The 23,954-nt window shown below is 31.1% G+C and overlaps 1 protein-coding gene and 2 pseudogenes across 4 annotated transcripts; 2 read left to right on the forward strand and 1 right to left on the reverse strand.

The window, feature by feature from the left end:
- The first annotated feature begins 3,464 nt into the window (after positions 1–3,464).
- On the forward strand, positions 3,465–6,459 carry LOC149889784 (uncharacterized; annotated as a pseudogene). Its single transcript, XR_016452212.1, has 2 exons — positions 3,465–3,756; positions 4,070–6,459. The product of XR_016452212.1 is annotated as an uncharacterized LOC149889784 (transcript).
- Positions 6,460–7,677: 1,218 nt separating this feature from the next.
- LOC149889785 (uncharacterized) lies at positions 7,678–12,122 on the forward strand (annotated as a pseudogene). Its single transcript, XR_016451480.1, has 10 exons — positions 7,678–7,683; positions 7,786–7,918; positions 9,563–9,643; positions 9,780–9,850; positions 10,059–10,122; positions 10,737–10,900; positions 10,976–11,040; positions 11,354–11,451; positions 11,607–11,701; positions 12,015–12,122. The product of XR_016451480.1 is annotated as an uncharacterized LOC149889785 (transcript).
- A 4,344-nt stretch (positions 12,123–16,466) lies between these two features.
- LOC149889786 (uncharacterized) lies at positions 16,467–20,228 on the reverse strand. Of its 2 annotated transcripts, XM_090085917.1 has the most exons (6): positions 19,920–20,228; positions 19,656–19,823; positions 19,213–19,417; positions 18,784–18,968; positions 17,301–18,589; positions 16,467–16,911 (listed from the first exon to the last, which is right to left on the reverse strand). In XM_090085917.1, the coding sequence occupies exons 1-6, from the start codon at positions 20,158–20,160 to the stop codon at positions 16,570–16,572; spliced, it is 2,430 nt and encodes an 809-aa protein (XP_089942043.1). In that variant the 5' UTR covers positions 20,161–20,228; the 3' UTR covers positions 16,467–16,569. The 2 variants fall into 2 exon arrangements, with proteins under 2 accessions (XP_089942043.1, XP_089942044.1); XM_090085918.1 differs by lacking the exons at positions 19,656–19,823; positions 19,920–20,228 and having other exon boundaries at positions 18,784–18,949; positions 19,213–19,274.
- Between the last annotated feature and the right edge of the window lie 3,726 nt (positions 20,229–23,954).

The following is a 23,954-nucleotide window of genomic DNA, read 5'->3' on the forward strand; positions in this document are numbered from 1 at the left end:
CAGTTTACTTGTGCATGCTGTTTCCTCATTTAGTTCCAGTTGAACACAAGCTTGTAATTTGAACAATAGAGCAGCAAGATGGCTACAGGCTGATCCAAGTCCGGCCATACAGGAGCAATTACCGGTCAAAATCCAGCCCTTTTTATGCAGTGCAACCCAAACGCTGTAGTCCTCGTGTCTTTGTCCTTGCCGCTGACTTGGCAGAACCTATAAACAACCATAATTAAAAAAAAAAATGTAAATAGTTACTAAATAATTTCTTTAATACATTACCTTAGTTTTCAAGTAACAGTAGTCAGTGTTTTTGATTTTATGATAAAATACATCATGAACATGCCCAGAAACAAAGAAGTTGTATGCTTCTAAAGACTTATATGCTCTTATATTCTCTCTGGTGAATCGACTAGGTGTGTCAATAAGGTAGAGTTGTATATCACCAAGTGATATATTAGGGAGCAGTGTCACATTGTTTTGCCAGTCATCAATTGATAATGGATCTGGCAAGACCGATCCGTTTCCAAGAGTTAATTTTTCTTTGTATTTTACTTGCTCTTCATTGTTAAGAGTTTGAAAATATTTTGATTTACTCCACATAATAAATTTTTTTGAAGCTATTTAAATAATATATATAAAATTTAATATAGTATTATAAATTATTATACTTAATAATATATAAAATATACTAAATTTAAATTTTATATTAGCAGAATGAAACTTGTTATGCGGTTGTTTATGTTTATTTTCTATACTGCCGAAACCGCGTGGGGCTGGGGAATAAAAACAAAACGCGTCATCACGCAACCCGTCTATAGAGCCGATTCCATTTCGTTTTCTGGTTTTTCTTCCAGTACGCAAGAATGCTGAATTCAACGTCTAATGACACTCGTGGTTCATTAAGAGTCCATTTTAAAATTAATTGACGAATATCTTGATCTGATTCTAAAGCTGCATTAGCAACACCTTGTCTGGTTCCTCCTCCAGTATATTCAATGAAACGGCGTACTTTTTCAGCATCAATTTCTTCTGAGTTCATCGGAATCATCTCTTCAGAAGTATTTGAGGAATATGACGCATTTAATTGCATGGATTCTTCTGATGAAGAACTTGATTGTTCTCGTTGAGTACAAAGTTTTTGATGGATTTTGATTAGCTGTATAATTCCTCTATTCAACATTTCTGTATTAAACAGTTGATGACCAGATGTAAAGCAAAATCTAGGATCCAGAACTAAAGCAGCAATAAATGCTTCACATTTAAAAAAAACTTGTTCTCGTGTATTGATTGCGTTGGTCAGTAGCATTTTTAATCTCAAATCACCTGCTGGAACGTCCTCAATTTCTATTTTCATTTGAATCCATCGAACGTAGAATTCACTAATTGATAATTTTGCAGATTGAAAATCCATCATAGCCGAATGTATTGGTAAAAATGCATCGAAATATTCATCTATTAAACTCCATGAAGCATCATTTAATTTTAATTGGTCGTGTCTTAGCCTTTGATATGCTTCTGCATTGGTATGGAAATCTTCTATCATCAAAAACGTGGAATCCCAGCGTGGTTCAATGTCTACACGAGGTTTTTTTAGATTTTTAAATGTTTGAATATATGCTACTTTTTTGGATTCGATAGCAACTTTTCTGATGTTATTTAATGCATCTTCAAACATTGATGTTACGTCCTTAGCAGCTAGCTGACACACATGTGCGCCACAAAACATGGCTGAACAGAAAGATCCAACTGATTTTTCAACACAAACAGTGTGGGCTTCACTATAATTCCCTTCTTCATTCTCTAAAGCGCCAATATCAATTTCCTCGTCTTCGAAATCTATAAATTCGTCACCATAAATTTCAAGGATCACTTTCATTTGAACTTGTGCATTTTGAAGAATTTTTGAAGCCTTCGTCATGTTCTTTCCTTGATCTGTGCAAGTTGCGTAGATATCATTAGCACATTTTCCAATTTTTCCAATTACATTTTCTAACTGAGCAGCTAAAATTTCGCCAAACTGTCGACCTTCTTGAGTAAGTATGCCTAAGGTTCTGTCAGCTATTTGCCCGTCCTTCACATATCTACAGCTAACTCCAAACACGTTTCTTCCATATCGCGACGCACTATCAAACATCAATGAGACAAGAACATTTTCAGTTTCTTCTCTTATGAGCGAAAAAATATTTTCACACGCAAGTTGAATGTAGCGTTTCATGCTATGACGATTTATAACAATTTTGAATTCTTTGAGTGCATTTTTCACTAAAGACAATTGTCCAATTTCATCAGCTGACGCGAAAGACAAGTTACGATTCATCATTAACTTAATCATTTCTCTAATTAATTGATTTACATCAACATCCAGTTTGATTCGTTTAATTAATTGAATCTCATCGTCATTTCGATTCCTTGTAGCCGAAGTAGCTTCAACTAAGTCGATTTCGCCTGCTTTTTCTTTGTGTTTTCGAAGAAGGTGATCTTTGAGGTTACTTAACTTGCCTTTGTAAAATTTTTTGCACATGTTACACTTTCCTCCTTCTTTACTAATTTCAAATTGACTTTTCACTTGTTTGTGCAATAAATTATTCTCCATATTTGTCTTTAAATCTTAAGGAAAACAAAAACAGTGATAAGAAAATAGTTATTCCAAGATCTATTTATACCACAGGACAATCGTTTAAACCGCGAAAAATGAATAATTAGATTAATAATCGTTTTTTAATGCGGCTAGGAAAATCGTTTTAATGTCTCAAACGTGGAAGCGAGCATTCCAAGTCGTCATATTTTAGTCGTTTTAATTGACAATTAAATTCAGTGTTGCCAACATTTTTTACATGTGAAATGCCAAAAGCGTGAATGTAAAATGCCATAATAATGCCCTTTTTCATATCGCGGCTGTTTCAAAATGATTCCGTCACTTTATTTTGAACAAATTTCATCAATGAAATCAACTAGTTAATCTTCGGATCGGAAGTCAAAAGGTGTTTTTTATTATCCTTAAAAATTCTTGAGGGGCAAAAATTAATTTCAACTTTTTTTCCAAAATAAATACTTTTTCAAGAACTTAAATTTTTCTGTGTCAAAATGCCAAAATAAAGGTAAAAGGCCATAAAATACCATTGGATAAAAAAAAAAAGCCAATTTTCCAAAGTTTAGCAACCTAAAATGCCATGTGGTTTGATTGAGGAGAACAGACATAAATATTTGATTCTAAGGCATTTAATTGCCAGTTAATTTTTTTGAGTTGTATCCTTTACAATCTGAAAAGGGATATTTTCTCTTTAAAAAACGTGTAAGAGAAAAAAAAAATTTTAACAACCAAACATTATCATTGATATTTGTTTTGTTTAAAATAAATTTTCGGTTAAGATCACAACTCTTCAAAAAATGATTCTGACGGTTCGGTTAAATTAAAAGATAAATTTTGGCCAGAGATTTTCTTACGGCTAAAAATTGCATTCTAACCGCTGCACAGTGGAGTATTTCAAAGTAATAGTCGATCAAAAGTCGATTACAAAAATCTTGTAAAAGTGTACTATTAACTATATATCATGAAAGATTTATAAAGGCTACATCACTAAACAACAATTTTAGTGTTGCCCACTCCCCCTTCCAGGTATAAAAAAAGTTTAAACTCGGACTTCGCGTGAGCTCATTGTATTTGTTTTTTACGCTTCCTGTCAAACACAACTTTTAAAAGTATTATTTAAGCTTGTATGCTGTAAAACCTTTAATAAATCACGATGAACGTTGAAGAAGAAGGTATATACATACAAAATAAATGTGTAGTTTCTTCATTTTACTTAACAAAGTGAGATTTTTTAAAATATATATTCGAGATTAAAATTGTTAGATTTTTTTTTGTAAATACCATATTCAAAATTGTTTTCGTATATGAATTAAGCCGAATTTAGCAAAGATTTTTTATGTAACTTAAACATTAGTTATTCTAGTTAGCATTTTTGAAATAAAATGTTCCACATAAATCTTCCATTTTTTAAAATTTAATTTTGATTAAATAATACGACAAAAACGTTGTCTTTTGAATAAAAACTTATTTCATTTTTTTTTTCAGAATCCCAACCAATGGTGAAAGAGATGACTAGAAAAGAACTCTACGATGTTATGAAACAATGCCCAAAGAAAAAAATTGATGACAAATTTGTGTTTTTAGAAGATCATCTCAAAATTATTACAAAATGTACTGAAAATGAACAAAGTTCACTAAAAAACGCCTTAAATACTTTCAAGTTTCATTTTAAACAAAAATGGATAGCTGCTAACTAGATAGAAGAACGTTTTTTGAAGCACAATGAACTATGGCTCAATGGTATCATAAGTTTACCCACCTGTATAATAAAAAGGCCTGGTCGACCATCAAAAGATTTCGAGTTGTTGAGTTCGCCAAGCAAGGCAGCATAGGTTAGTTGTGCATAAGATTATTCGCGACCAATAATCTTATGCACAACTAACCTATGCTGCCCAAATGAGTCAGCGTGATGCAGGACATTGTGATGCGTCTAGAATAATGAAAGATATTAGCTGCTCACCGGAAAAGGCAAACAAATATATAGAAAACTTCAATTCCATTCAGACGAATGTTAGAAAAAAACACACACCATCGGAAGCATTATCAATTTTTGTGGAAGCCAATATGACAAGGAGACAATATGAAATAATTCATGCAGCTAATAAAAATATTTATCCATGTTATTCGCTTTTGAAAGAATCAAAAAAACAATTTTATCCTCCACAAGAGTCAATGACAGTTTCAGAAACATGTTGTGAAATTAAACTACACATATTCTAGACCACACAACTAGACGCTTGTGTGAATATTTAGATGAAGTTTTGGAAACCTTAAACGAAGAAGAAAGAAGCAATTTAGAAATGTTATCAAAATGGGGTTGTGATGGCTCACAGCAGCAAACATTTAAACGAAAATTCCAAAATAGTACTGATAGTGACTCTAACATCTTTCAAAGTTCATTTGTGCCTCTACGGCTTATATGTCATATTGGTAGCCAGAAGATTATTTGGCAAAACCCTGTGCCCTCTTCTACAAGATATTGTCGCCCAATTCGAATTCGTTTTATCCATGAAACTAAAGACATAACAAATGAAGAAATCTGCTATGTAGAAGATCAAATAAAAAACTAAAAAAAAAACTGAAATATCGAAGTTTTTAGGTGGTATTATACATATAAAGCATACCTTGGCATTTACAATGGTTGATGCAAAAGTATGCAATGCTGCAACCAACACGACATCTACTATGAGGTGCTATATATGTGGACTAACATCAAAAGACTTTAATAATTTAACCATAAAAAACATAGATAATCCAGATGCCCTTAAATTTGGTTTATTGATATTGCATACAAGGATTAGGTTTTTCGAATCTTTACTACATTTATCATACCACATTCCCATAAAAAATGGCAAGCGAGAATACAAGATGATAAAATAATTGTAGCTGAAACAAAAAAAAACATTCAAAACAAATTCAAAGAGAAAATGGGGCTGCTGCTGGATATTCCAACTGCAGGTTTTGGGAATACTAATGATGGCAATACATCAAGAAGATTTTTCTCAGATCCTCAAACCTCATCCTGCATTACAGGAGTTAACATTGGACTTATTAAAAATTGTGGTATCATTTTGGAAACCTTGTCAAGTGGATATAAAATAGATATCAAAAAATTTGAAAAGTTTGCAGAACTAACAGCAGAACAAGATATTGAGACATGGTGCCACAATAATTGATCAAGCTATATTGCCTATTGGTCAATTATCGGAAGAGGCGGCTGAGGCTCGAAACAAGCACTTCCATGATTATAGACAGAATTTCTCGAGGAAATTTTCAAGAGAAATTTGTAATAGGGATATCATAAACAGACTTCTGTTAAGTTCCGATCCTTTGTTGAGCAGTGTCAGAAAGAGGCTCAAGAATAAAAGAAATGCTATTTCCAGTGAGGCAGTAGAGTTCTTGTAACCAGAAACATTGAACGAACTACAGCAATATGAAGAGGAGGCATCTAGCGAAAATGAATCAGACTAATGTTTATTTTTTATCGTTTTTTAAGTATATTTTTTTATTTTATGTTGTTTTTACCTTTATAGTAGGGTTTATTTCACCTTTATAGTATGTGTATTTGTATATTTCCTTTTGTTTAAATTGTTTGTATTTGCATCATTTTTTTAAAACATTTTTACTCTTAAGGCATTTAATGTTTTAATTGAAGTTTAACAGTTTATATTGTTGTTTAGTTTTTTTTTTTATTTTTTTATTTTTAAACTTCTTTTTGTATGGTTTATATGCAAAACTGTGTTTTGAGTAAAAAAAAACCTGCACAATCATTTTAAATATTATATTATGATTTCAAACTGCTTTTAATTGTTTATCTAATTGTTAAAAGCCATAAAATAATTTTGATCAACTTTTTACCATAAATACTCCACTGTGCGCTGCTTGAAATTGTCGGTTGTCCTATGGTTACTCTATTTTAACCTGAAACGCCGCGCTGGTGAAAAATTAAATTTTTAATAAGGTTTGCTTCGACCATAAATTATTCGACCTATCCTGGAACGGAATTAAATATTCTGACAAAGAGTTATTTTCTATTTTTATTATGTTGTAGACGATTAGAGCGTCGAATTTATGCTGTAAATGGTTCGACCCTTTAAAAGTTCTACTTTTCTTTCTACTTAACATAATTTCTAATGTGGCACAGGACGCCATATAATAAAAACCACATTCAGTAATAAAAACTAAGTTTGAGACTAAGGGTGGAATGCAAGAACCGAACTTCAAATTTGAAGTCGAACTTCAAACCTAAAGTGCGACTTGAGCGAATGCACAAAGCGAACTTCAACTCAAGTCAGACTTGAAAACCGCTAAAAATAGACCGTTTTCAAGTCTGACTTCAAACCAGACTTGAGAGAGCAAAAATTCCTTCTGAATGCAAGAACCCGACTTGAAATTTCAAGTCAGACTTCAAATCTCAAGTCTGACTTGAACGGAATGCAAGAAGCGAACTTGAACTGAAGTCAGACTTGAAAAACGAGAATTTTTGAATTTTCAAGTCATTTTTTCAAGTCTGCTCCAGACCAATCTTGAAACCAAACTTGAAAAAAAAACAGACCGCCATTATCATTTTGCTGATGCGTAACAAAACTTTACTATTACTATATAACTTATTACAACCTTTGCAAGTATGAAAATGAGTTTTTAACAAGCAAAAGTAGTTACTTGGGCATATTCACCTAATTAATTTAGAAGGTTACATTGTGAAAGTATATTTTTAAATGAATTCATTACAGAAAACTGAATATTAACATTGCGAAAACGTGTGTCTTTTAAAACATCCTGTAACTCGTATGTAATGATTCAACATGTCATATTTTGATGCCATTAGAAATGTTTATTAGCTTTTTGAAATGTCGAACATCCTAGCATTATAAAAGGCTGTTGATTAAGGCACATTTTTGTGATACAGTATAAAAGTAAATTCCATTTAGTAATAAATAGTTGCAGTTATACAAAGAGGTGATACGTGTAAAAGGAGTAAAAGAGAGTTCATGAGAAGTAGTTACAATTACATGAAGTATTAAAAAAACTTTTTTTTAAATGTTCAAAAATGAATCGGTATGAGCTGAATTTTAGAAGAAGAAGAAGAAAAAATGGATGTATAGAAGCAATTAATGAACACATATTCCTATAATAATTCCTTGTGGAGAAAGCGCAGAAATTTATCGAAACAAAAAGGGATTTTTTTTTTGAATTGCCAGGTCATTGCAGGTGCTTCATATGAAATTTTATCTGCTTGTGTTCAATGGCCTGGAATTGTTCAGGATTCATTTGTTTTTGCTAACTCAGCTATTAAACAAGTTTTAGAAGCTCGCCAACATGTTCATGTTTCAGGTGATTCTGGCTATCCTTATAAACAATATTTAATGACAACTTTTTCTAACCCAAAAATGAAAATGAAATCAGATACAATTACAACATGAGAAGTACACCCATGTTGAATGTTGTTGTTGAATATTGTTTTGGTATATCAAAAAAAAACAATACCCTTGTCTTAACATTCCCTTAGGAACAAAACTGCAAAATTCCATAGCTATAATAATATCCTGTTTTGTGCTTCACAACATTGCCCTTCTACAAAATGATTATTGTGGAGGCAATGAAATACAAAATAGCAATGAAGAATGTGGTGCTAAAGCATTCACTAAAGATATTTTTGCAGAAACAAAGCAAAAGTCAAATTTCAGACTTATTTTTTTTAAAAAAAATTTGTGTCTGATAATGGATAAAGGGTCTAATAACAAAAACATTATTTTCAAATATTTATACTACATATTATTTCAAAAGAATTACATTTTGTATTTCAAAATAGTATTATATATGAAAAAAACAATTTCAATAAAAAATAAAGTGATAAATTAAAACATTCCAAAAACAATTTGGATCTGATATTTTTTGAAAATAATAATCCTCACATAGAATAATTCTGTTGTGTTGCTTTTTTAAAACTTTGTGAAAATTTTAACTGTGAAAATTTTCACAAAGTTGTACGATTTTTTCTTCTAAAATAAGAAACAGCAAATGTCTCAGACATGAAATTATGTCAAAATATGTGGACAGAGAAATGTTTCTGACATAATTTATGTCGGCAGAAAATGTCTCAGATATAAAGTTATGTCAAAATATGTGGACAGAGAAATGTTTCTGACATAATTTATGTCGGCAGAAAATGTTTTAGACATAAAATTATGTCAAAGTTGGTAGGCAGAAAAATATTTCGGACATATTTTATGTCGATGTAAAATATGTCTGAAAATATGTCGACAGATCTGCCAGACATATTATGCCGTAACAACTCTGTTAAAATGTCTTCTATAGATCAGTTGAAGAGAAAGAAGAAGTTTTAACTAAAGACAGTCGATTTTACAGAACGATTATTATAAATGACCGCCATTAAAGAAACGTGCATGGCGGAAACTTGTTTCTATAAAGGAATAAAAATTTATACGTAGCTAAGTTTATACAAACCTATATAGAACATAAATCATAATGATAATAATTTTGAATGAGTTTTAGATAAATAAAATTACATGCTATTACAAATTACTTGCTAATATAACGACGAAATATTTTCATGGTTTCAGTGCATAACATTTTACTAAAATCACTTTATGATCTGAAAGATAAGAACATTATTCTTAAGTTGATATTTTTATTTGTAGATTAAAATGTAATTTTAGTATAAATGTGTGTTTTTATAAAAATATATGGTGTTTTTAATAACGCCAAAAACTGCTTTAGTGGTTGGCTGTGCACATAACGCTTCCATTGAGAAAAATAGTTAAAAAAAAAACAGTGAGAGGAAGGAGTTTTTAGAAGTTTGAATGGTGTGATTTATTTGCCTTTTTTTTTGTCTTGAAATAAAAACATTTTTATCTAGATACAATTATGCCCTTTACAAAAAGTTCATACCAACAGTGATGTCGGAGATTCAAAAGGAATACAAGAAATTACTAGAATCCTCATTTGTATCTTTAGACAGTATACTTAATGTTGGAATCTTAGGAGGAGATATTATGAGAATGAAAGGACATTTGAGGAATATTCTAACTATGTTAAGTATTTGTTTTCTGACAATGAATACTCTGATAACCATGAGTTTAATGAGTACGAACATATCTCAACTTTGAAGAAAAGTTTGTCTGGATGTTTTAGCATTTGACCAGGTTTAAGTATAGTATAAATAGTTAAACAAATCTCTTTGATAGCCAAACTTTTTACAGGAGGAAAGATCAAGAATTGCTCTTAAGCCACACCCTAAGAAAAGTAAGAGGAAGTTATTAATAGTTGTATGTAATAAAGCAGAGTAGTATGTGACTTTTTAGTTTTTTATCTGTCAAAGTAAGGTTCTCTTTTGCACCTGAATTTTTATTTTCATTTTAGCCTTTTTAACTGATAATTTGAATGTATTAAGTTTTTTTGTAAATATAATATTGCAAAGTAGTTTATTTACAGTCCAGACTGTTTTTATTAGGATTCCAGTCTGCATCTTTTGCTGCTGTCTGATTTTTTGCAAGAAGTTACCACTGATATAAAAAGTAAGTTTTTAAAAAATGTTATGCCAACTACTGGGAGTGAATAAAATAACAAATGATATGTTTTTTTGGGGTTTGATTTTATTCATTCCTTTCTTTTGCATTTGTATAATGTTGGTGGTCAGTGATGTATCTAGAAGTTATTTAGGGACACAGGTAAAAAGAATTTCAGCTTATATTTTGAGGACCTTTTTTTTTAAAAAAAAAAAAAAAAAGTCAGCGCACAGCTGTATGGATATTTGTAAAAAAAATCATTTTTCCAAAAAACAATATTTGCAGAAAAAAAAGGTCCTTGATTTCTGAATTTGAGAATCAGTGCCCAAATACTTTGAATGCTGTCATAACAGTCTAGAGTACCCTCTAAATAGAACTTATATATGAATTATATTTATTTTAACTAATTTGATCTGGAGTTATGGCAGAATATTTTGGGTACCCAAACGGTATACCATTGTCAAAATCAGCCTGGATATGTCACTAGGGGGTATGTACCCAAACATTGTTAGGATCAATTAATAAACAACTAATAGGATATTTTTGCTATTTGGTTTCATGAGCTAAATAATAACTTTGAGGTAACTACTGACCTTTATTCACAAATACACAATTATTTATAGAGGTGGAACATCTTATTCTCAAAGAGCTGGCTGAAATAAAACTTATTTTAAAGGAGCTTGTTGAAGTAAAGCTTCATGCAACTGGGGTGAAGTTGCTAGAATCAGTTGACTAATTGGTAGCACCTAATAATAATCAAAAGGACAAATCAGAATATAATAACTTGGTATGATCTAATTATCTTGTTTTTGTCTGGGTTATTTGAAGGTTCAGGATTAACTCTATATGTTGTATATTTTAGCTTGATAGTTTGAAAATAGTTGGTGGCAGAAAGCCAAGAGAGCATGTTTTCATGATCATGAGAAGGTAAATGTCAATTCCAATCTTATTTCAGTTAATCAGAAATTTAATTAAATAGCAGTAAAAAACAAATAATTTTGACCATTTGACCAACAATTACTTGTAACTTGAAAATAATAAATTTTTTGAGTAATTTACTGTAGGTATTTAAACTAGTATCTACATGCAAAAGTAATTTTGTTTGGAGTTTAAATTTAATGATTACAAAATTTTACAATTTATAGTTCATTCAAATAGTTTATTTCATGTATTCAAATATGTCATTTCATTTACATATTCAAATATATATATATTAGTTTATTGTAAAAATATCTATCAGGTCAATTTCCAATCAGCTACAATCTAAATTAAATCGAAAAGGTGATGGGGAAAAAATAAGTCTTGAAAACCTTGTAAATATCTGGAGTGTTTTATGAGGTATAGTTTTAATGTGTATATAACTGCTCTTTGAATTAAAAATGTACTCTTTAGCTCATTTTTGTGCCATACTAGTATTTTTGTCTCCATCACCTTTCTTTATCTATACCAAAGTAAATTATGTTGAATATTTTAAAATTTTTTCGTTTTGACAGATTCCTGTGAATACAATGTTGAATCAATAAAAGATCTAGAAAAATGTTTTTGCAAAATGCTCCTGCTCGCAATCAGAAAAAAAAAGACTTTACAGGTAAATTGGTGATACATAATTGTTAAAATCAATAAAATTATATTTTCAAATTAACTATTATTATTATTATATATTATATCTTCTTCAGATAATTTAAGATGAAGAGGTTAATAAATAGAAAAAAACAGCTTAATAAGGTTACTTTGTACCAGAAAGACGTGTTATATCTCATATCTTTGATGTTTTTATGAAATTTGGCAACAAGTTGAGTGAAAGTTAATATATGTTTCATGTAAACAGATTTTTTTAATCATTCTACATGTCTTTTAAAGCATTAGTGCATTTATTTACATGCTATTATATTATATTTTAGATACCGATGCCGAGGAACAGCGAGTTGGCGGACTCAGTAAAGAATTATAGTTTTCTTATTGTAAACATTTGTTTTATAATCTTGGTAAATAAATTTCAACTACTTGAACCTAATTGTTTCTTTACTTGTGTAATTTTTTAAAGACTTTTTAATCTTAACTCAGTCGGCAAAAGATTGCCGACTGAGTTAAGATAAAAGTGCATCTTTTAGATGCATAAAAGATGTGCAATATACGTCTACTTGATTAATTTTTTTATCGAATAAAATGCACCTAAAAGATGTCTATAAGATAGACGTCTATTTAGCGTTCATTCACGACGTGATTTCAGACATCTTTTAGACCAGTTCTCAGATGCATATTAGATCCATTTTAGACATCTTTTTGCCTGCTGGGTTATGGCCATCACAATTAAAGGAAAAGGAACGTATGAAGTATTTAAACAAGGGGTATGCTTTTTTTCAAAATAAAAACTCTAATTTCGAATCTTCGAAGCGGATGTTCAAAATCCAGTACAGATATTATTCGATTAAATATTTTCAAAAAGTGATGAATAATGGCGAAAAGTGTGACCGAAAATGGTTAATGTTTTCTGAATCCACTGGATCTGTATTTTGTTATGTTTGCAAGTTGTTTTCAACCGATTACGGCAAATACATAGTCCAAATACATTCATTTGTGGAAATCATTGCCTAGTTAATTATGAAACTTGTCACATGGTAAAATTCGTCCCTTAAATCCACCAACTATTTTAATCTGTGTATTTCAAAGTCAAATTCCTACACCTCCAACAACAAAAAGAACAACAACAAAATCACTACCATCTACGCGTAACATGAAACCTGATAAAATTCTAGCTCACTTGAATTTATATGAAATTAGTTGTTTTGATGATCTTTGCCTAAAAATAAGCAAAGAAGGTATTCCATTTCCAGTAACATCTTTTACAGTGGACGATGGTTTAATAGTCCAAAGTAAGGATTATATTGATACCTCTGCTATTCCACAGTTTCTTTTAAATGTTAAAATTGATATGCAATTTGAAGGTTTTCATTTTGGATCTAGATGCTCTATTATACCACTGTGCAGTAATCGAATACATAAAATTACATCTTACTTACAAATTTTAGAAGCTATTTGATATTTAAATTCCGTGGAAATGGATCATAAAAAAAACATTATCCTACAACAAATTGTTAGCATGCATGCATTAACATTTGTTGGTAATAAAAAATATTCTCCAGAAATTCTAAGTAGGGCTTATGAGTATTTTTCAATTTCAAGATCTCTTTACAGTCGCATTAAAGATGACTATGAAATGCCAAGTATTGTAACACTTGGTAAACTTGTATCTAAGGTTAGTAAGCTAGAGGATTTTGATTTCCTCAACAAATATTTTATGCAACTAGAAGATCCTCGTCAAAAAAATGTAGTTATAATCGATGAATTTTATGTAAAACCACAACTAACATATCAAGAGGGTAACTTATTTTGAAAAGCAGTAAATACTCCAGAACATCTTGCAACCACTCTTTTGAGTTTTATGATTTGTTCATTATTAGGAGGAAAGAGGTTTTTGTACAAATCACTGCTAGTGTATCGTTTAAGTGCTGATTTTCAATGTAAACAAGTTGTTGATATATTAAATTTGATTTGTTCATGTAATGGCATTACTGTTGCAATTTTATGTGATAATAATAGAGTAAATCAATCATTCTTTAAAAAGTTCAATTTGATTTTTCCATGGCGCACAAACAAAAACATTGTTCTGCTCTATGATTATGTACATCTAACCAAATCTATCAGAAACAATTGGTTAACTGAAAAAATGCAAAAGTTGAAGTATTCTGACTGTGGCTTTGAAAAAACTCCTAATGGGTTGACTTGAAGAAGTTGGTTGAGTTAAAAGATAATTCTATTGCAGGCGCGGATCCAGGAATTTGTAACTGTGTGCCCAAATTTAATTTTCACGGTTGAAGATACGATAAAAGATCGATACTTTAATATTTTTTCACGGCATTTATTGATTGAATAAAACGTCGGTAACGTATAGTAAGAACCGTTGTGGCTATGGCAGGAATCTCTATAGACAAAATCCGTAAATTACGGCAAACAAATTTAAATTTTTAGGAATATTCCTTAAGCGAAAAAACCCAAAACTAACATGGCTGCCGTTAAATTTAAACTATGTGGCCATTGCCTCAATGGCCACCCCTTAGATCCGCGCCTGTATTGTAAAACTATCAAAGCTTTTCTCTGTCCAAAACCTATAGAACGACAGAATGTTGCTTTATGTCTTAAGATTTTTTGTGTTGAAATATTAACTGCACTAAAAATTCATCCAGAAATGCAGGATTCAGGTGGAACTGTTGATTTTATAGAAAAAATTGTAGACTTTTTCAAAATCCTAAATGTAAAAAGTCAGTTTGAAGACGTTAAAACTAAAGACTTAAAAAGGGCTGTCTTTGATAACCCTAACGATCAATGATTAGAATTTTTACTTGATATTGCAAGTATGTTTGAAAAAATGGTTCCTAAAAAACAAGGACAAAGAGTAAAACCAACTTGCCAAAGATACTGCTCTCGCTCTTGCATACATGAGCAGAGGACTGGTTGAGTTAACTAAGCATCTCCTCAGCACTTCACACGAATATGTATGTCTAGGAAATTTTTCCAGTGATCCAATTGAAAAAATGTTTAGTAAACTACGTTAAGGTTCTGGTGGAACATATTTTATTAATGATCAACAAGTTTTACAAAAAGTAAACGTTAAGAAAACAAAGCTTCTCCTTGATTTAAACACAGATTTTGATGGAATCAAACAAGTTGTGAACATGCTTGTTTGAAACGTGGATTTTTGCTAAATGATGACAATATATTCAATGTGTTTCATAATCTTTCAAATATGGAGTTAGCCTTGTCTAAGTCTGTAAAAATGGCTTTAGTTTATATTGCAGGATAAATCAGTAGAAATGATGTAGATGAATATGATACACAGTTCTATTAAGATGAACTTGGAGAGTTTACTAAAGAAATCAACAGAGGAGGCTTGAAGATACCTGGAGACAATATGTGTCAATTAGTGATTTATTGCTATGTATTATTTCATCACATCATGTCATCAGTTTGTAGGACAAGTTTTATAAATATAACAATGATGATGGCAGAATTTTGTGGATTTGAAAACATAGATAAGTTTCATGGAAAAATATCTAACATATTATTTAACAACTAGAGCAAGCTTTACTCACCTCGATCGACAAAAGAACCAGTTTTAAAAGTACTTAAATTGTCACAAAAATGATCATAGCGGAGCAGAAATATAAATGTATGTAAAATATGTTTTGTGAAGTTGTAGGGTTTGTGAAATTTGAAAAGAAATCATTTACATTGTTAAACAAAAAGTGTTTTTTTTTTTAGTGATCAATTAAAAAATATTATCTTATTGTGAAAGATTTTTTAAATAAACAGCTCTCAAAATTTGAAAACACGCACTTTAGCAGCTAGTATAGCGAATTTTAAATTTTAACTCAACTTATTTGTTTACAAAATTGTTTAAATCGACATATTTGTTTACAAAATATCCGCCTACAGTTTTTTTTTTTTTTTTTGCGCGTCTTTCAGGCCTATTATTAGAGAGCTTACGATTTGAAAGGAGCGGTTAAATCCTGATATGCGGATAACAAAAGTAATACTTCAAAACAATGTTTTGAAAACACACCGCGTATATCTTTTTAAATGGATAATTTACGGTTGTTTACTCAAATCGTGTTAAAACGCTCCTCCAATTTTAAAAGTTTTCGAATTCTTAAAGTTCTTTAAATTATTACTTTTCTCTGTTAATTCATTTTATAACTGATACTCAATTTGATTTTAAATTTTTTTGTTTTTGCTACTATTATCAAAGAAGTAATTTGTATTTAAAAGAAGTTTATATGATAATTAATATTATAAACACAATTATGGAGACCATGGAATTAACAATTATGGAGACCATGAAACAATTATCATGTTCTCAATTACATTTTTTTGATTTCTTATTAACAACTTTCATTTTCTCAATTACATCTTGAAAAAGTGTATATTTGTGAAACGTCAAAGGGTGAACAAAGGGTGAAACGGATAACTTTGAATTTTGTCTTGCACAACAAATTCAATTGTTTCTGATTGCAAAACACTTTTTATATTTGCACTTACTTTTATATATCTAAAAGTGCACAAAAAACCTTTAAAGATTTAAATCTTTAAGAAACGCATTTTGAAATTTAGAAATGAATTATGAACAATAATTGATACACTTTGGCATTAACTCTGTTAATTTATATATATATATACCTTATATAATATGTTTAAACTATGTTTAAAAATCCAAGGACAAGGTTGTCTTATAATAGAACTGTTTACTTTATTTTTTTATATTATTCAAACAAAAAAATAAAAAAACAAACGCAATATGAAATAAAGAAATTTTGAGGTCAGGAAGAAATACATATGTAAAATAAATAAGAAAATCTAGATGTTAAATTGATTCAACTGTTGAATATTATTGACTAATTTCTATGCTATATTTACACTTATATTTGGAATCGTTACGTTTATAGTTGAAATCCCAATTGTAGCAAGTTTATAACAGCTTTTGTGAGTTACTCCATCAACAGTGCTAAGAGTTTTTTCATCTTCATTATTATTCAGCTTTTCGGTCTTAAAGATACTTTCTTTCTCATAAGTAGTGGGTTTACAAAAACGCACATTAGTTTTTTCTTTTCTTTTTTTCTTTGTTGAAACAAAATTTGTTTGAGGCTTAATTCTTTTGTTGGAAGCAACTAATGACGACGTCTTTATTTCTTGCACTGAATGATATTTTGACATTGCATCAAAAGTGTTTATTGTAGTTGTTATCTAAAATAGATTCCAATATATATGTGTGAGCGTGTGTATATATATATATATATATATATATATATATATATATATATATATATATATATATATATATATATATATATATATATATATATATATATATATATATATATATGTAAATATATACACATATATGTATGTGTGTATATATTTATATATATCTATGTGTGTATATATTTACACACACACGCACACATACACAGACACACACACACAAACATATATATATATATATATATGTAAATATATACACACATATACATATATATATATATAATATATTTAATTGTGTGTGTAAGTGTGTGTGCGTGTTTTTAATGTAATACAAATAACTGTTAAAAAGTTTGATATGGTTCATTTCTCACTTGTTTTCCAATGTATTTTAAAGCTTCAATATCCAAGTTGCTACAGTTGTTAACACGGTGCATCAAGGTATGGAGTAAGTTCTCTGTCTTAGACTTTGTTTCTTCAAATTTTGAAACTTTGTGTAATTTCTCTAGGTTGCATTTTATTGAATTTATTTCGTTATAAGAGTATCCATCCTGTAGTTCAACTGAGTTTTTAGCTTTATCATCAGCTTTATTGTTCACAGCTAAAAAGTCCTTAAGCAGATGTACATGTTTACACAAAGTATTTTTTATGAGAAAGTCAGAACAATTGCAATGGAAAGTATGTGTACATACAAAACAGGTTATACACTGCAACCGACAACCTACTGTATTGCACTTGTCTGACAGTCTTGTTGCAACATATTTATTTTGCCCATCTTCAGAGTTGATTAGGAAAACATTTTCATCAGAAGTCTTATTTATGGCTGTATAAGACATTTTTTTACTACTCAAATGTCTGTCATAAATGTTTTGCATACGTTGTGTCAAAGAACCTTTAGTTAATTTTATCAAGCGAGAAAATAATTTATCTCTTGAAAATTTAAGAAGATTCACAAGAACTGTGTCAACACGTTTATTACACTTTCCTTTTAAATAGTTGTATTTAAAAGTTCTATGGAATGCCTCAACAAACATATTTGTATTTATACCTTCACCAACACGGTAGCAATAGGCCCAGCTTTTTGTCACACAAATCCAGTATTTTAAAAAATACGCTTTAAACTCACTAGTAGCATGGGATTCTAGCCTATTAATGAGGCACGATAACTTATCTTGGAAAAGAATTTCATTTGTTTCCTCAAGAACTGTTCTAAGCATTTTGTAAACAACTGTTTCAATTTCAAAATTTTTAATTTTTTTTCGCAATTCTTCTTTCCATGCTTTGTCTACATGCCATGCACAATATAACCATTTTGGTTGAAGATTAAAGACTTCACAAAAAGCATTGTAGAACTGTGGAGCTAAGTCTGTCATAAACCATTTAGGTTGTATAGTCCCAACCTTATTTTTTATTTTTTTGAAAAAGACTTTAACGAATGATTCATTTTCATGGTTAGCTAAACACCAAGCAACTGGATGACCTTGACCAAACTCATCCATAATCAGTAGAGAAATCAAAAGAAAATTATAAGCAGTTGTTCCATGTGTTGAGTCGCAGCATAAACCATTACTCCCAAATTTTTCCAGCATTTCCTTCTGTGCCTCTGTCTGGATTACTATGATAAAATCTTCATCTTTAAACTCGTGCTGAGATGAAGCTTGGCCTAAAATATAATTTTTTATAAAAACAATTTTATTAAGATATTAAAAAAAAAAAATTTTTTTTGCTAAATTCTTTCCACAAAGTTATGGAATGCAGAAATTTCAAGCTTATAAAACTTAATTTTTTTAATATATGGAAATAAAAGTAATTTTTTTAAAGATTTACTGCCAAGAGCATTAAAAGTAAGTTATTTACCTTGAAGTTTATAAAAAAGAATAGGGGTCTTATCTAGTTGCTCCCATTCTTGGATCCATGATAAAACACTCATTTGGTCATTTGCATGTCGTTGCACTTCTTGCAATCCAAAAGCGCGTCCAATGTTTAAAATATCTCTGTTTTCGAGTAAATGAATTCTTTGAAACTTAGAACCAATATCATCTCTATCATAAAAATTTGTAAGTACATTTATGACAAGAATAAAAAAAAAAATTACTATGTACTAGTTGTTTGGAACCATATAACAGACTGTGGAATCAAAAGGTTTGTAAGTGACAGGGTCTATGCCAATATTTTAAGATCAGAAAAAATAGACTTTAGATTTAATAGAGTTTTGTTTAGAAAAATGCTCTTCAATTGCAAAAATATCAATATAAATACAATACACATCTAAAGTAAACAAATTACCTTATATCATCTAGAATTTTTCTGCGTGTAACTCCTTGTTGTAGTTTAGAGGCAATTTCTTGCCGTTGACGTTTAGTTATCCATGTGTGATGATAGTCTTGGCTATGCCCATAATGAGTATAGCAGACTTCAACTTTAACTTTTTCATCACTATTTGTAACTTCTTTGATGGTTGATGTGCAGTTTTTCTCAATCTTGCATGTTCCTAAATTATTACAAATTTAAAGTATTACTTACACACGAGTGACTTTCAAATAGATTTATATGCATAGACCTTTCACAAAAAAAATCTTATTTACCATAATTTTAAATCTGATTTTAATTAACACATCAACTAACATATAAATATAAAACTAATAAAACTTCATTTTCTAAATGTTACCATTCCATGTTATAGTAAGACACAAGACTTTGTCACAAAGCAAACTAAAAAACTATATTACCTGAAGACTTAATTCTGCGCTTTCCGGTTCTTCTTGATTTATATATACCACATCGATTGCATTGCCAATACTTTGTTTTGGAACCATCTTTTCCAATAACATCACCTTGAGTCTTAACATAAGAACTTCCCTTCTCTTCTTCTAACTGACATTTCCAGCTATCAAAACCTTTTAAATAAAAATACAAACAAATTAATGCTATATACTTAACATAAAATTTGACATTTTTCAACTAATGTTTTTAGCCACAATTAGCAGACTTACTTGCTTTATTATCAAAATTGAGAAACTCGATTCTGAATTCAATATTATGACTTTGATTGAGGTGTTTTCGCAAATCTTTGATTTTATGGAACCGATGTCCACATTGATTACATAAACAATTTCCACTGTGACTAACATCGCTGACTCCATGGAGCTTGATCATGTGTCTTTTTAAATCATATCGACGTGTGAAAGTACTTTTACAATTGTCATATCCACAAGAAAACAGAGAAGTCTTCATTTTTGATTGTCAGTTATTGTAAACAACCGTAAATTATCCATTTAAAAAGATATACGCGGTGTGTTTTCAAAACATTGTTTTGAAGTATTACTTTTGTCATCCGCATATCAGGATTTAACCGCTCCTTGATTTGAAAACTGCAACGGCAACGGAGATGACAAAGGTCTGGATCGAGCGGTTGCGACTTGCAGTTGCGGTGTATTCCAATAAAATTAGTTACGAATTTCCACTTTAAAAAAAAGAAAACATCTTGAAATAAACAAAAAAAATTTAAGTATGGCCCCTTTAAGAAATGTTAGAAATAGTTTATTACTTGCATTAGAATCAAATATCATAGACGACGAGGAGTTTTTACTACTGTTCAAATTAAATTTGTCTAAGAATCCAGATGTACCGTTTCGGAGTTATAAACAGTTTTGTTTAGAAATCATGTCTGATGATGAATGCAAAAGTGAATTTAGATTTCTACTCAGTGATATATATCGCTTACTCAATGTACTTCAACTACCTCAAGAGTTTGTATGTTATAACGGGTTAAAAGTTACTCCGGTAGAAATACTGTGTATTTTTTTAAAACGGTTTTCCTACTCATGTAGACTACTCGATATATATATATATATATATATATATATATATATATATATATATATATATATATATATATATATGTATTTATACTTATGTATTTTTCCTAAATTTGTATCAGAAATTAGATAATTACTTTGTTACACTTTTGGAGCAAGTAGTACCTTGATCCATTTATAAGCCGTTTTCAGAAAACGCGAATTTCAACGTTTTGACGTTGCGTAAAAAGTTTTAAAACGGCATTTCAGGGAATCCCATCCATTGCGCATGCCTAGTGTCAAATATTTATCATAAATTGTAGAAGTTGCCGTTGCAGTTTTCTTATCGTAAGCTCTCAATTAAGTAGGCCGTGTTCCATACCAAATTAACAAATGTTAAAAATGAACCGCACATTCTCAGAACCAGTAAAACTTATTTTAATCAACTACTAGGAAATGAGAGTTCTGGGACAAAAGCATTTTTTCCGTATAAAATCCCCAAATTTTTTTTATTCGGCGAGAATTATTTTGTGATTTCTGGGACAAAGCATTTTTTTGAATAAATTGAGTATAATTTTTTTCATAACGTGAGAACGCGTAATGAAAAATTTTAATTTTTGTAAAGGTCCTGTTGACTTGTAAATTTTGTAAAGTCCTGTTGATTTGTTGTTGAACGAGGTTAAGTTTGATCCGTTCAATGAAGACAAGTAAAAGTCTTCCAGTCCAGACGAGGAAAAAATGCATTTTCTGTCGCCGTCATACCCAGGGAAAGTGTTGTAATTGTTTGCATTGTAAAGAGTCCATGGACTGAGGACAGTTCCGTCGCCAGGAGATAAATTACCGTCATACATTCTGACTGTGGACTCCCACCAGCTTCCAGAGGAACCGATGACGTGCATCCTTATGTATTTCAGAAAAACGCCATTTCCTTTTCCTATGGTGTTAAGAAGCACATATTCGTTTCCGCAAGTTTTGTTTAGATATCTGAACGTCTTCGAGTACAATTTAACGGAGGAGAGAAGAGGAGGGATGGAGGTGAATGTGGAAATAAAAGATTGAATCCAGTAAGTGATTGCCGCAGCATTATTATTAACCAATTGAATGGTCAAGTTTGTTGTAAACGGTAAGTCGAGCGTAAAATATCCTCCCAAGGAAGTGGTGTTGTAAACGTTGCAACCTTGCAAAGAGTTGGCGTAAACCGGTCCGCCGAGAGGGAAAAAGAGCAAGTCGCAAGCAAGAGCAGTGGTGTCCACTCCTATTCCTTCCGCGGTTGTTGAAGTATTTCCAACTACAATCTCTCCATCTGCCAATATTCGAATAAAGACATGTCCAGGAACAACTGTTCCGGTTCCACTTATGGCCAGCCATAACCTTCTCAGAACTCCAGGACCGTCTATGTAGCTAAAGACAGGTGCGGTGGTTGATCCTGCTACAGTTTGCGACTTTAACCCCAAGAATGAAAAGCTTGAATTTGGAACAAGTCCTAAAAAGTTGGATTTTTGTGACAAAACGTCTGCGTAACTTTTTGTCGCAGCGTCTTGCGCGTTTGGCGGATCAAGCACATTGATTAATTTATGGGAATTTAAATCCAAGTTCGCAGCTCGAATCACCGTGCCATTTCCTCCCGACGAATGCGTGTCCACATAATATTTCGTGGCGGCGTCGTGTGAGTTGGTTGGTTCTGCCAGGTTGATGATTTTGTTTGAATTGAAATCAATGTCTGCAGTGATGGTGCTGGAACCGTCCGTTTTAATAAAAACGTTGCTTGCTGAGTCTGTTGAAGTATTGTCGAAATAAACGCTGAATTCGCTTCTGTTGAATTTATCAATCATTTTTAAATGGACAAAATTTTTTAAATTCCATTGAGATCACCAAAAGGTGTTGACGAGAGGGGGTTAGGCGTAAGAGTCAAAGCTGAACTTTTTAACACACCCAATGAAACCCGTCAGTGCTTGAATCACCCGTGTTGACAATCCCGCATTCTTTTTTCATTGCCTTTTTTGGCAATTCGTCTCTGACAAAAACTCCTCTAAAGTTTTTTAATTTTAGTTTTTTTGCTGCCTTTATCAATTGAAAATTTGTTAAAACCTCGTTTGGGAAAATAATTCCTTCCACATTGATTTTTTTGTTACTTATTTTTTTTTACTTTGTTAAATTTATTTTAAAATCCTTTGGACTCTGCAATTTTCTCTCTGCACTCCATGAACAGCCTTTTTGACTTCTTTGAAATTTATTTGTTCTCTGCGAATAACCTTCTGCACTCTGCGATCAACCTTTTTGCCTCTGACTCTGGCTCTGACTCTGGCTCTGACTCTGGCTCTGACTCTGGCTCTGACTCTGGCTCTGACTCTGGCTCTGACTCTGGCTCTGGCTCTGACTCTGGCTCTGACTCTGGCTCTGACTCTGGCTCTGACTCTGGCTCTGACTCTGGCTTTGGGGTTTTTAAATCCGCTTGCGGGTCTGTGTCTTCTGGACCGAAAAACTTTCAGTAGTTGATCAAGTTAAATCTGTTTTTGTAATGACTATAAGCCAACGTGTGAATTCCATCTTCCAAAATGATTCTTTTGTCGTCGGCGGCGCTGAGAGAGACTTTGTTAATTTCTTCCGAGTAAATTTCGTGTTAATGGGATCTGATCACGCTCATTTTACTTACCTCTTCTTTTTTAGTTTCGAGACAGTCTTTGTAATCGTCGTGGGTGATGTATTTCTTAACCACATTTTTTTCACTCCTTTGCATTTTTTGTGCTCTTCTTTATGGATTTTGTAAGAGTACAATTTTGACCGCAGACCGACAAACTCTTCAATCTGTTTTCCTCTGGTTTCGTCTTTAAACATCCCAATGACTTTTTTGTTTGCGCCAACTTTGAACCCAACGCTTGAATGGCAGGATTGTTTTTGTCAAATTCGCTCGTGTCGAATTTGCTTTCCACATCCTCAGCAATGTCTTTGTAAAAATCGTCCGTTTTTATTTCATAAATTAACGAGTCCGTGTCTGTCATTAACAACTTTGCCCGATCTGAATACATTTTTTTGATGTAATCGTAGTGGAATTCAAACATCAAAGTCTTGCTCAAATCCAAGATGGACATTCCCAAATAAATTGGTTTGTTGTAAACAAGTTTGGTTCTTTTCATGTGAACGGCGATTAAGTTTTCATCGAAAATCGTGTGTCAGGTGTAATTTGGTATGGACGACAATTTCGAAGCTTCTTCCCTTTTTGTCACCAGTCTC

Source organism: Hydra viridissima, unplaced genomic scaffold (assembly GCF_058129835.1).
Source record: "Hydra viridissima isolate aposymbiotic clone 2 unplaced genomic scaffold, HvirCarnegie_v1 scaffold_4, whole genome shotgun sequence".
NCBI lineage: Eukaryota > Metazoa > Cnidaria > Hydrozoa > Anthoathecata > Hydridae > Hydra > Hydra viridissima.